We start from the raw sequence: 12616 nt of genomic DNA, 5'->3' as shown, positions 1-12616 counted from the left end.
ACAATGGTCTCATTTGTGTTTTGGAAGAATCTGATGTAGGAGAGCGAGAATGGAGGTGGGAAACTGTGATGCTGAACAGTCAGGGTGGTATCACCTATTTCACAATATGTCTAAAACCAAAATCGATTATCACCCACCCAAACCGGCACATCTCCCCAACTTCCCTGTTGCTGGCAGTGTCACCTGTATTCTTCTAAGATCACATTTAAAAAATTATTTTTGGCTTCTCTCTCTTTTGCTTCTAACCACACCTTATCGCTTCTTAAAAATCTTAGAGACATAAATAATATATGATTATATGAACATGTATAAAATAAAAAACAATATGTCAATAAGCCCCCTTTCATCTCTTCTCCAACCTTTGACAATCCAGCTACCATCTTTATAGGCAACGTGATTAACAGATCAGTATGTATCATCCTGTGCCTTTACCTATACATTTACATGTATTATATGTGTGTACACTGACCGCAGTACATTACATCCGTATGCATTTAAAAGCATAAATATCTTTCTGTTTTCAGCTAACAATGTAGCTTAGTTATTTACATGTCAATACATATTTTTAAATACCTCACTTCAATATGGTACCATGATATTACTATAACTTAAGGCTATTTCCGAATTTTCACTCTCGATGATTACGCTGCAATGAATATCTCTACATTATCCTCATATGTACACACAGGTATCAATTTTTCTGCAAGATAGATTCTTAAGTGGTCAAAAACATTCAAAACTTAATTTAAAAAACTTTATTGAGGTACGATTGACATAAAAAAGCTGTACGTATTTAATGTATACAACTTAATGAGTTTGGAGGTAAGTATACATCTATGAAACCATCACCACAATGCCGTAGACATATCCATCACCTCCAGAAGTTTTCCCACATCCAATTTATGTATGTATGTATGTATGTATCGTGTATTTACGCTAACACGTAGCAAAGTTTTAAGTAAACAGCACCGTATTGTTAGCTGTGGGCCCTGGGCTGTCCTGTAGACCCCTAGGAGTTAATCATCTAGCATAACTGAAATCTTGTACCCTTTGACCAATTTTGAAAAATTCAATTCATCCTCTAAAAAGGTTGACAGGAACCATAAAGGCTGTGAGATTTTACCCTACTTTCAAGCTAAGAAGTAGGCCTGTCACTATTTTATGTTTGGTGATTGAAGACACACACTCCTGGGTCATATACAATGTATTTTATTCCTCACAGCAACTCTCATGCGCTTCACATTTGTGTTGGTTCCCCTTGCCCGCAAGTGCTCAGGTGAAAATTGTGCATGCAGTGAATTTGCATAACAGCTGAAGAACCCTGAACATGTATCCAAATTTTTTACAGTGGACTACAAGCAAATCTGCCGTCTGCCCTTGAGGGAGAGTTTTGCTTTATTAAACAAATTGTAAGCAGATCTTCCCTTTGCTCCAGAGAGAGACATACTATGTCTTTTACTGGTCGCTCTGCAAACATTTCTGGAAGGATTGTCCGGAACAAAAGGCCATTTAGTGCCTCTGCTCACAAGACATGTAAATATGGAGGAACCCATGGAGAATTCTCTCTCAGCTAAGGGTTGAACCTATCTCCACTTCCACCAATGGAGCAATGAGTATGCCCATTTCCACGCACCCTCACCAAACACTGGATGATAATTGATTTTTGTTTTTTACATTTTCATAACCTAATAGGAAAACTAAAAAGTGTTCTCCTTGTAATTTGCATTGAATGACTAGTGAGCTAAATAAGCATCTTTTCATGTTTATGTGGATTGCTTGTGAATTGCTAATACTGTGGGTTACACGTTTTTATTTTTGCCCCTTATTTTACCGGTTTATTTTCTTGTAATTTGTAGGAGCTCTTTATATTTTCTAGATATTAATCCTTTTTCTGGTTTATATGGAACAAATCTTATTCTCCCAGCTTGTCTCTTGTTTCTTTTCACTTTATTTATACTGGCTTCCTTTGTACAGATATTTACAATTTATATATGGTCTGTTCTGTGAAACTTTTTCAGAAATACAGAATTGTATAGGTCTCGATAGTTAAAAAGCATGCAGGGGAACTACCAGATATTATGATCTAAGTGTGTCTTCGAATTTTTCTTTCAAGTCTTTCTCTCTTGAATTTATTTAGGTTCTTTCCTAACCAGTTTTTTTATTTTAAGATAGACAGTCTTCTCTTTAAAAATATCAAAATACATGATGCCAAGATTAAGAACCAATAATGGTAAATATCTTTTTCCAGACTGAGGGTTCTGTGAAAATTCACAATGAGCATCAGAGCATTAAAGATTCTGAGAAGTTGTGGGGTTCTGTTGTTCCATGGAGGCCCTGAGAGGCAGTCACTGTCATGGTTGGAAGCAGGGTCCTTGAAACCAGACTGTCGTGAGTTACTTACTGACTGTATGACTTCGGGCTTGTTAATTAATTTCTCTCTGTCTCAGTTTTCTCATCTATAAAATGGGGGTATTAGACTTTATTTTGCGAGAGGGTCGTAAGGATTAGTTGAATTATCTAAGTATTAGCTGTTGTGGGACATTTTGAGGATGCTGTTCCTGGAGCATCACTATAAAGCTGATGGTATTGTTAGTTGAGCTTCCTATTACTGTTTGGAGAATCAATACCATTTTGAAAAAAAATTCAACTGCACTCCCATGGAATGTGCCACACAGACTTGTCCACGTGAGAAGAAACTGCTCTATTGAAAATAAATGCCTGGGCTTGCCTCATGGCGCAGTGGTTAAGAATCTGCCTGCCAGGGACTTCCCTGGTGGCCCAGTAGTTAAGAATCCCCCTGCCAATGCAGGGGACACGGGTTCGAGCCCTGGTCCGGGAAGATCCCACAGGCCGCGGAGCAACTAAGCCCATGTGCCACAACTACTGAGCCCAGGTGCCACAACTACTGAAGCCCGCATGCCTAGAGCCCGTGCTCTGCAACAAGAGAAGCCACTGCCATGAGAAGCCTGCACACCGCAACGAAGAGTAGCCCCCGCTTGCCACAACTAGAGAAAACCCACGCGCAGCAACGAAGACCCAAGGCAGCCAAAAGTAAATAAATTAAAAATAAATTAAAAAAAAAAAAAAGAATCTGCCTGCCAATGCAGGGGACACGGGTTCGAGCTCTGGTCTGGGAAGATCCCACATGCCCACTAAGCCCGTGCACCACAACTACTGAGCCTGCGCTCTAGAGCCTGCGAGCCACGACTACTGAGTCCGCGGGCCTAGAGCCCGTGCTCCGCAACAAGAGAAGCCACCACAATGAGAAGCCTGTGCACCGCAATGAAGAGTAGCCCCCGCTCGCTGCAACTAGAGAAAGCCCGCACACAGCAACGAAGACCCAACGCAGCCAAAAATGAATAAATACATAAATTTATAAAAAAAAGAAAATAAATACCCGCAATTCTGTAGCATCTGCCTTTGAGTGTTTCAGCTTGGGATTCATAGCAAAGGAACTATTCATTTCTCTCCTCACAGCATCTTTATCCCTCTGGCAGTTCTCGCCGCTTGACAGACATGTGTAGTCTTGCCTGCTCACCTATTTGAAAGGCACTCCCAAGTGAATTTTGCATGTGTTATTTAGCTGGTTTTTCTAAGCATCCTGAACATTCCTATAAATGTGCTGAAAATCCATCTCACTGTTGTGTTGTCACACAATAACAGGCAAACAGGAAGTTAATTTTATTTGTATTAATTTCATCCTAAGAGCACTTTCAGAAACATTCTATTTTTATTTTTTTTTTCAGTTGGTATGTAAGCATGTTTTATTTTTTTAAAGAAGGATTGTATGATACACGTTGTTCAATAACCTGATTTTTTAACTTGACATATAGTATGCATATTTCCACCTTAATAAAGATATTAAGTTATATCGGTGTGCGTATTTCCTGTTATCTGACATTGTTTCTAATTTGCAGCTCTCAAGCAGTGCTATGGCAAATCTCGCAAGTGTCTTACTAGTTCCTAAGGGTACATTTTATACTTGGAATTGGTGGGTTAAGTTCCTGCCCTTTTGTGGTGGATTTTAAAATACTTTGCAGTTTTTTTTTTTTTTTTTTTTTTTGCGGTGCGCGGGCCTCTCACTGTTGTGGCCTCTCCCTTTGTGGAGCACAGGCTCCGGATGCACAGGCTCAGTGGCCATGGCTCACGGGCCCAGCCGCTCCGCGGCATGTGGGATCCTCCCGAGCCGGGGCACGAACCCGTGTCCCCTGCATCGGCAGGCGGACTCTCAACTGCTGCGCCACCAGGGAAGTCCAGTTCCTGCACATTTTAAAACATGATACATGTTGCCAAATCACCTCCAGTGGTAAGTCTTGGAGTTAATGTCCTTCATATTGCATTAGAAACAGTTGCCTGCAAAAGAGCTAAGTTATCACGGTCTCTGTTTCATAACTATTATAGTCCCTCTGGCATTACATTTTTTTTTTTTTTTTTTTTTTTGCGGTACGCAGGCCTCTCACTGTTGTGGCCTCTCCCGTTGCGGAGCATAGGCTCCGGATGCGCAGGCTTAGCGGCCATGGCTCACGGGCCCAGCCGCTCCGCGGCATGTGGGATTTTCCCGGACCGGGGCACGAACCCGCGTCCCCTGCATCGGCAGGCGGACTCTCAACCACTGCGCCACCAGGGAAGCCCGGCATTACCTTTTTTAAAATGAGCATGTTATTGTGGGGTCTTTTTGTGACTAGCTGAATTTATAACTAAGTAACAGTGCAATGAATTTTTTTTTGTCTGTCTCATAATCTTCTTAAATGATGGAAGAAGCATAGCTAAAAACATTCTTCACAAAGATAAATCTTGGGATAAGACTGGGTTATAGCTTCCTTAGCAGTTATCACTGTGTATCTTATGGTTATTTTGTGAAGACGATAAAATGTATAGAGGATCATTTGTGACATGTCATCCTTCCTAGAGGTCTTGAGATATAAATTACCCACCTGAGATTAGGAAATGTTATTCAGTCATTTAAAAAATAATTTATAGTTATTCTAATTTCCCTTTTTTTAAATATCTTTATTGGAGTATAATTGCTTTATATTCTAACTTCTAATGCATTTTTCTGTAGAAAATGATACACAGTATCTCAGTATGTTTGAGCTGCTACAACAAAAATACCATAGATTGGGTGGCTTAAACAACAAACATTAATTTCTCACAGTTCTGGTGAGGGCCCACTTCCTGGCTTTTAGATGTTGACTTCTTCCTGTGTCCTTACAGGGCAGAAGGGAGGCGGAAGCTCTTGTCATTCATGAGGGCTCCACTCTCATGACCTAATCGCCTCCCAAAGGCTCCACCTCCAAATACCATCACATACGGGATTAGGTTTCAACATATTAATTTTGAGGGGACACATAATGTCTATAGTGCACAGTGTAGTTGTCATAAATATAATTTTGAAGGCTTTCATTTACCATTATCACTTTCCCCATGTGTTTCCTTTCAATTTTTTAATGAAAATGTTCATACATAAAGAAATATTGAAAGAAGTACAGTGAACACTCATGGACTTGCCGACTGGGTTCTGCAGTTGTTAACATTTTGCCATATTTGCTTTATCTCTATAGTTAATACTTTTGAAATTATTTGAAAATAAGTTACAAATATCACACTTATCAACTAAATACTTCATTATGCATCTTCTAAGAGTAGAAACATTTTAAACAATATTCTTATTAATAACCACAATATCATTGTCATACTTAAAAGAGCTAGTAATTTCATAATATCTAATATCCGGTCCCTATTCAAATTTCCTCATTGTCCTAAGAATGTTTTTTTATAACTCTTGTTCTAAAGGATCTAATCTAAATAATCAAGGTTTATGTATTGCATTTAGTTATTTGGTTATATGGCTCTTTGGTCTCTTAATCTACAATAGTTCCTCCATCATCTTCTTTTTTTTTATATCATTGACTTGGAAATGTGTTGGCCAATCCAGAATATCAAGTACTCCCATTTTATATTTGTAAAACTCCCTATTTTTAAAGCTGCATTTCAAGTACCCCATAATGCGATACGTTCAGATATACCCTTTCCTTTGACTAAAATACCAGCCCTCTATTAATTTTAGGTGTACGTTACTCAAAACAGATGCTTTTTAAGAAACTTATGTCTTTGTGTGGTGCTGTGAGAATTTTTGATTATTGCATCTTGAGTGGCACCGAGCAGACTTAATGACCTGTCCTGAGCTATCTATGCTGAAAGGCGGCAGAATGCAAACCATCTTATCATCTTTTTAAATATTTTAGCTCAGTTCGGCAAGGCTACTGGCCAGAGAAGGAAAAATCTGTATCTGAAATGTTAAAGGAGAGAGATCTGTTTAAGTGAAGGTTTTGAAGAATAAAACAAAAATGAACTCATCTCTCCTGACTAGTGTTGGGTACATTTAACTAAAAGAATGAGACTCACCTCTAGATAAAATGCACTCGTGATTATTTTCACTCATTTTTTCACTTGATTAAAGTGTGTACATAGTGGGTAAGGGATTCAACAGGAGGGGCTATGAACTAGCTGAAAACAGGCACCCAAAAATGGTACACACTGGGACTTCCCTGGCGGTCCAGTGGTTAAGATCCCAAGCTTCCAAGGCAGGGGGCACGGGTTCAATACCTGGTCTGGGAACTGAGATCCCACATGCCGGAAAAAAAAAAAAAAAGGTGCATACTTACGTAAGCTCATCACAACCCAGATGCTGGTCCTCCAAAGGCTCAGAAATGTGATTTGGTCAGCATACAGAGAACGGATCAGACATGGGTTCAAAGCAGACACAGAGGGTTCCATTGGCAGGACCAGGCCATCCATTCCCTGAAGGGAGAGCTCTAGGGGAAGCCAACTTAAACCAGAAGTGTCCAGGAGGAAGTAAAACTCAAGCAAGAGGAAACAGTTGTCTGCTCTGAGTGATTCATGACATGAAAATTTGTCAGACTGAAGCCTCATCACCCAACATGGAACGTGTACTACCAGGAATACATAGGTTATTTTCATTTTGAGGCCCAAATGCTTCTGCTCTGGTCAGAGTCTGGATCTAGCATCTAGCCCCCTGGAACTCCTCTCTCTCTGGCCAAGCTTACTGTCTCCTCTGCTCCACCCTGTATCCTTCTCCAGAAGGACTGGATGACCATCATGTCCATTCCATGTTAGTAAAGTATACTCACAGTCCGGTCCTGGCTTATGCAGGAAACATCCTGATTTTCCTGATAAAATTTTAGCTACTTCTCATCTCCTTGGTCACTCATTTATAAATCATCTCTAGCAATCCAGGTATAGATGGGTAAAAATCCACTTAGGGCTAATTTTGTTCATTAAGCTCTCACTGACTAATTTCATTTTTCTTATAGCCATGCTTCGTTTCCCATCTTCTCTGTCACCTTCCTGTGCTACCCCCGTGGTGTCACTACTCCCCTCCGTTTATTCTCCTCATGAGTAGACTCTTGGAATTTTAGAGGGCAGACTTGCATCAACTTAAGCCCGAGGCAAGGAAAACCAGAAGCTTCGAGTCAAGCATTTTATAGCTCCCAACCCTTTAAATAAATTCTAAATACAACTCTATAGAATATTCACACAGGACATTCTAAATCTGACATTTCAAATACAAAATATGTCTTAAGTGAACCTGGCTGTCATGATAAGATGTTCATTAACTGAGTTACCAAGTGCTTTTTCTATTTCTGCATGAAACCAGATGAGACACACAAGGGTTAGAAAAACTGCTGTGGTCTTTATCTGAGAGAGACCACAATTGACAGTGATGTAAAAACCAAACCTTTCTATGTCTGTGGGTCTATTTCTGTTAAATAAGTTCCGTTACCAAAGGGGAAGGGGCGGGGGGAGGGATTAATTAGGAGGATAGGATTAACATATACACACTACTATATATAAAATAGATAACCAACAAGGACCTACTGTGTAGCACAGGGAACTATACTCAATTTTTTGTAATAACCTATATGTGAAAAGAATCTGAAAAAGAATACACACACACACACACACACACTGCATCACTGTGCTGCACACCTGAACCTAACACGACATTGTAAATCAACTATACTTCAATTAAAAAAAAAAGAAACAAAACAAAAACTCCAAACCTTTCTGAAGAGCCCCTTTTACTCTTAACCTTGTTGTTTCCTCTTCATGTCAATCTTGGGGTCCTCTGGGCCCTGTAGCCTCTAGAACTTTGGAGATGGAGGAAAGGACTGGAGTATATTTAGAGAGTCTACACTCTCTGAGACCTAGCCAGTTTCCTCCAAGGCGGATAGCTCTTGGTCTGTAGGAAGCAGTTCAGTTCTGAGTCATTTCAGCAAAGTTCTGGTTTCGTTATACAATGTAGAGAACAAACACATAGGGACTTTGGAAAGTTAGAGAGGCCCTGGACTAGAGCCTGTCCTTTCAGATCTGAGAATTGGAGTCAACCTGACCTTATGGTAACCGGGAGGTCCCAAAGCAACCTTTGAGTAAATATCTCATTACCCTTAGAAACCTGGCTAGAACCAACCAAACCAAGTGTAACCTGCATACGGATTGTAGTTCAGAGACCTGAAGGGAAGCTGAGGAACAGTGTCGTGGGATGATGCCAAATCACAAAACCCCGTAGGTCACACTAAGAGCCATCGTTCTTAAGGGGATGCGCAGAGAGAATACAGGTAGCAAGCCAATGAAAGAATGTGCCCAAGAGTTAATATGATGGAGAGGGCCTGGTGAGCTTATGTTGACAAAGGGATAGTTTTAAAACATCTATTTGGTGGTGTGTTAATACAGAGCTGGGCTAACTCATGAACAACCATGTACATCGTAAGATATAAACCTATATTGAGAATAAAACATCACCCAGTAGTTGAAGTTCCTGTGTTCTCCTCTCTGATTGCATCTCTCAGAATTCCCCATGAATTTCCTTATATTTATACTCCAAATGTATGTGGTCCTAAATTAGACGTAATGTCTTTGAAAATTATTTCCTTCATGCATATGCTATTATTCTGCATGAATTCTTCTGCAACTTAAGTTTTTGCATTCAACATGTCTGTGAGAGAGATTTAGGTTGATATGTGCAGCACTGATTCATATTTGTTTTGCCGGTGATGCTTTTTTATGTCGTGGTCCTAGTTTTGGGGAGGGAGGGAGGGAAGGCGTGATGGAGCCACTCAAGGGACCTGTCCTGTGTCGACAGTCCAGACTGTGCTCTTAGAGTCCCAAAGCGGTGACCCATGGATCAGGTGCAAGGGTGGTAAACGGGATCTGGCTGGTAGAGGAAGCTCTTTATAATGGAAGAAGCAGAATTGACATAGAGAACCTGGAATCAACTAAATATAAGTACTCTTTGATGGTAATAAATACAATAAGTATTTCATAAATGCATGTTTACTGATTAAAAAGTGTTTTTTGAGTTAGGCACATCACTGTTTCAAAAATTAGACACTCTTACAAGTGCTCTGAGGAAAATGGCCTAATTTTCCTCTCCTTTGTTTTTTCCACCTTTGCAGTGTTTTCTGGATTCTGTCCCAGCGGATCTGTTTCCTGCTCTGTAACTTTCTGGGTTGACGTTGAGCATCATTAGGGAAACTCAGCTACCACTGGACTGTACACCACCACGAAGGCTTTGGAGATCTTTTCAGTTAAAAGAAGAATGATTTTCTTGAAATGTAATCCCAGTGGAGCTTGTTTTCTGTGTTGCCTGGAAGAATCCCTACCTACCATCAGCAGTTCTTCAGAGACCTTATAAAAGCCTCTCTACATCAAGCAACTGAGTGACTCTGGGTTGTTCGGGGAGACCTTAAGAATTGTGGATATCAATTCACCTGGAAGATTCAACCACTGCTACTCAGAGCTACTGCTGAAATACCATGTCTAAGAACTCGGAGTTCATCAACCTGTCATTTCTATTAGATCATGAGAAGGAGATGATCCTGGGAGTCCTAAAGAGAGATGAATATTTGAAAAAAGTAGAGGACAAGAGAATAAGGTAATGTTCTTTTGTCTGCCTTCCTTGACTGTTTTCTGTTTGAAGCAATTTAGATCAGAAATGGGGCAACTGCAACCACATTGGTGACACGTGTTAGTCAGTGACTTCGTAGATTGCAAGCAGTAGCACAAATATTAGAAAACGTCTTTGGCATTTTATCATTTATCTAGAAGGAAGGATGGAATTGAGCTGTAAATAGGTTGATGAGAATGTCAATTTGCCAATGACATCATAACTCATAGGTAAGTGGAAGGACTGCTCAGGTTTGAGAACCAGCTCTGGGATGTACTAGTTGTGTGACCTTGAACCAGTGACTCAACTTTTCCATGCCTTGGTTTCCTCATCAATAAAACAGGGAGAATAGTAGCACTCATCTTATAGGGTTGTTGCAAAGATTAAGGAAGATAATGTGTAGTGCCTGGTACTTAAGTGCACAATAAATGTTAACTATTATTTATTTATAACGCCTTTCTTAGGTCAGTCTTAGTGGGAATTTGCTTTGACCAGAGCTGGGAGAGGAAGGGGATCTGGAAAGTGAGAAGTTCCCATTGTATCCCAGAAATCATCTGAATTTCTTGAAATAAGTTTCTGTGTGAGGAAAGTTGAGTAATGTGGGCAGCGTTGAGTTTCACATCCGTTGTAGGCAGGGTTGATATTTAGCTGAATCCCCAGGTGTGACCTCATCTGTCTTTCAGCCAGTATCCATTCTGATTGGTTACATCATCTGTTCTGAATGATCAGAGCATCATTCTGATTGGTTGCCACATTCATTCTGTTTGGTTGCTGCCTGTCGTGTCCTGCTTGTTAACTATATTTGGTTAGGGCTTCCCTGGTGGCGCAGTGGTTGAGAGTCCGCCTGCCGATGCAGGGGACACAGGTTCGTGCCCCGGTCCGGGAAGATCCCACATGCCGTGGAGCGGCTGGGCCCGTGAGCCATGGCCGCTGAGGCTGCACGTCCTGAGCCTGTGCTCCGCAGCGGGAGGGGCCACAACAGTGAGAGGCCTGCGTACTGCAAATATATATATATATATATATATATATATATATATATATATATATTTGGTTATTACGTCTCAACTCTGAGTAGAGGAGCAAAGATAAACAGAGTTCCCTCCTCAGTCACTGCCTACTACTGTGCAACGTGTAGCTTTTGTATATTGCATGTCTACCAAAACTGCAATCAGAAGCTTATGTTTGTTTTACTTGAGGAGAAAGCTCATCATAAGATTATCTTCACATGTTGCAAAAATATTCAACGTGCCTAAAGGAACTAGGATCCTTAGAGTTGGAAAGATATTGAAATATTCTTATTTCATAGTGAAGAGCTCAGAATTTTTATTTCCATCATTTCAAGGTATTCCGCCAATCTTAAAGGCTTTGATTAAAATTATTGCACTTTTTCTGTGCTTAGAATTCAGGTGGCAATGAAATGCAGTTAATGATTTTCAAGAAATCAGTAATATTTTTGGCATTGGTAGTCCAGTCATGAAAAGTGACTGAATTTTCTAATGGGCTGCAAAAAGTTATGTTGTTTATGGGGGGCAAGGTACAAAGCAATTATTGATAACATTCTCAGGTGAATTCAAAATCACCCTGTTTAGGAAAAAACAATTTAATAACCAGATCCCAGGAAAGACTGAAGTACAATGAACAGGACTTTGTTCAGAATATTTGTTCCTGTCATTCTCAATAACTATTAGTAATAATCTATTACACTCCTTCTTCCTTTTTCTATCTTCCCTTGCCTTCTTTCCTTATTCTCTGTAACAATTGTGTCATACACAATAGAGCTATCAAGAATAAAGCTGTTGATTTCTTGGCTCTTTTAAACATTTAGAGGATAGCAGAAGAAAGGCTTTTTACAGATCTAAGAGATACTTTTATAGAAAATAGATTCTTTTTTGAAAGTGGCAATGTCTTGTTCCCTTCTTTCATAACAACACTGACTAATATTTAGTTCGTGCATTTTTTTTCTGCATTGTCTCATTTTGTTCTGAGCTACCAAGACAGGATCCCAGGCCAAATGACTCAAGGCTCTGCCACTCTTCACAGCTTCCTGTACTGAGAAGCCACGCCAAAGTGGGTGGCATGGGTTTAGAGTGCGTTGCTGTTGAATCACCCATCTACGTTCGTTGATTCAAATCTTAGTTACACCATGAAGTCTTCGTGTCACTTTAGACTAGTTGCCTCCATAGATCTAGGTTCCTCATTTGACAAAACAGAAATAATAACATTAGCTACCTCATTAGGCTGTTGTAAGGATTAAATAAGCTCATATTACCAAGAGCTTAGAACAAGGCTGGCCTACAGTAAGCACTTAATAGTCGCTGGCTAACATCATTACGCTTATTGTTGGTTTGTGTTGCTCTTGATTTATGAGTTGTTGTGAATACCATCAGTGCTCCACTCCGATCCTTTTGAGCCCCTTTCTTGGATCTGTGCTCTCATCTCCCAGTTTCCACGTGCTTTACTTCTAAACACTGGCACCTACTACCTTCTTTAGAGGACTACCTTTGGGTGGCTGGAGTTGCCCATAGGAGTAGAGAGCCACAAATGCCAGATAAACTTGAGTTTCTGTCCCTACTGGGCCGCCCCGGGCCAATGGCTGATGGGTACAGAAACCCTCGCCTGAATGCAAGACCGACTCTACAGTGCAACTTC

The 12616-nt window shown here is 40.3% G+C and overlaps 1 protein-coding gene across 1 annotated transcript in view; it reads left to right on the top strand.

Moving 5' to 3' along the window:
* The window catches only part of SYTL5 (synaptotagmin like 5), a 224196-nt gene that overhangs the window by 91594 nt on the left and 119986 nt on the right, over window positions 1-12616 (top strand). The window contains exon 2 of the mRNA XM_060292910.1: window positions 9477-9955. Coding sequence (XP_060148893.1) covers window positions 9837-9955 — 119 coding nt within the window. The 5' untranslated portion in view covers window positions 9477-9836. The remainder of the gene's footprint in view (window positions 1-9476; window positions 9956-12616) is intronic.

Source organism: Globicephala melas, chromosome X (assembly GCF_963455315.2).
Source record: "Globicephala melas chromosome X, mGloMel1.2, whole genome shotgun sequence".
NCBI lineage: Eukaryota > Metazoa > Chordata > Mammalia > Artiodactyla > Delphinidae > Globicephala > Globicephala melas.
This window is presented reverse-complemented; position numbering and strand designations above follow the sequence as displayed.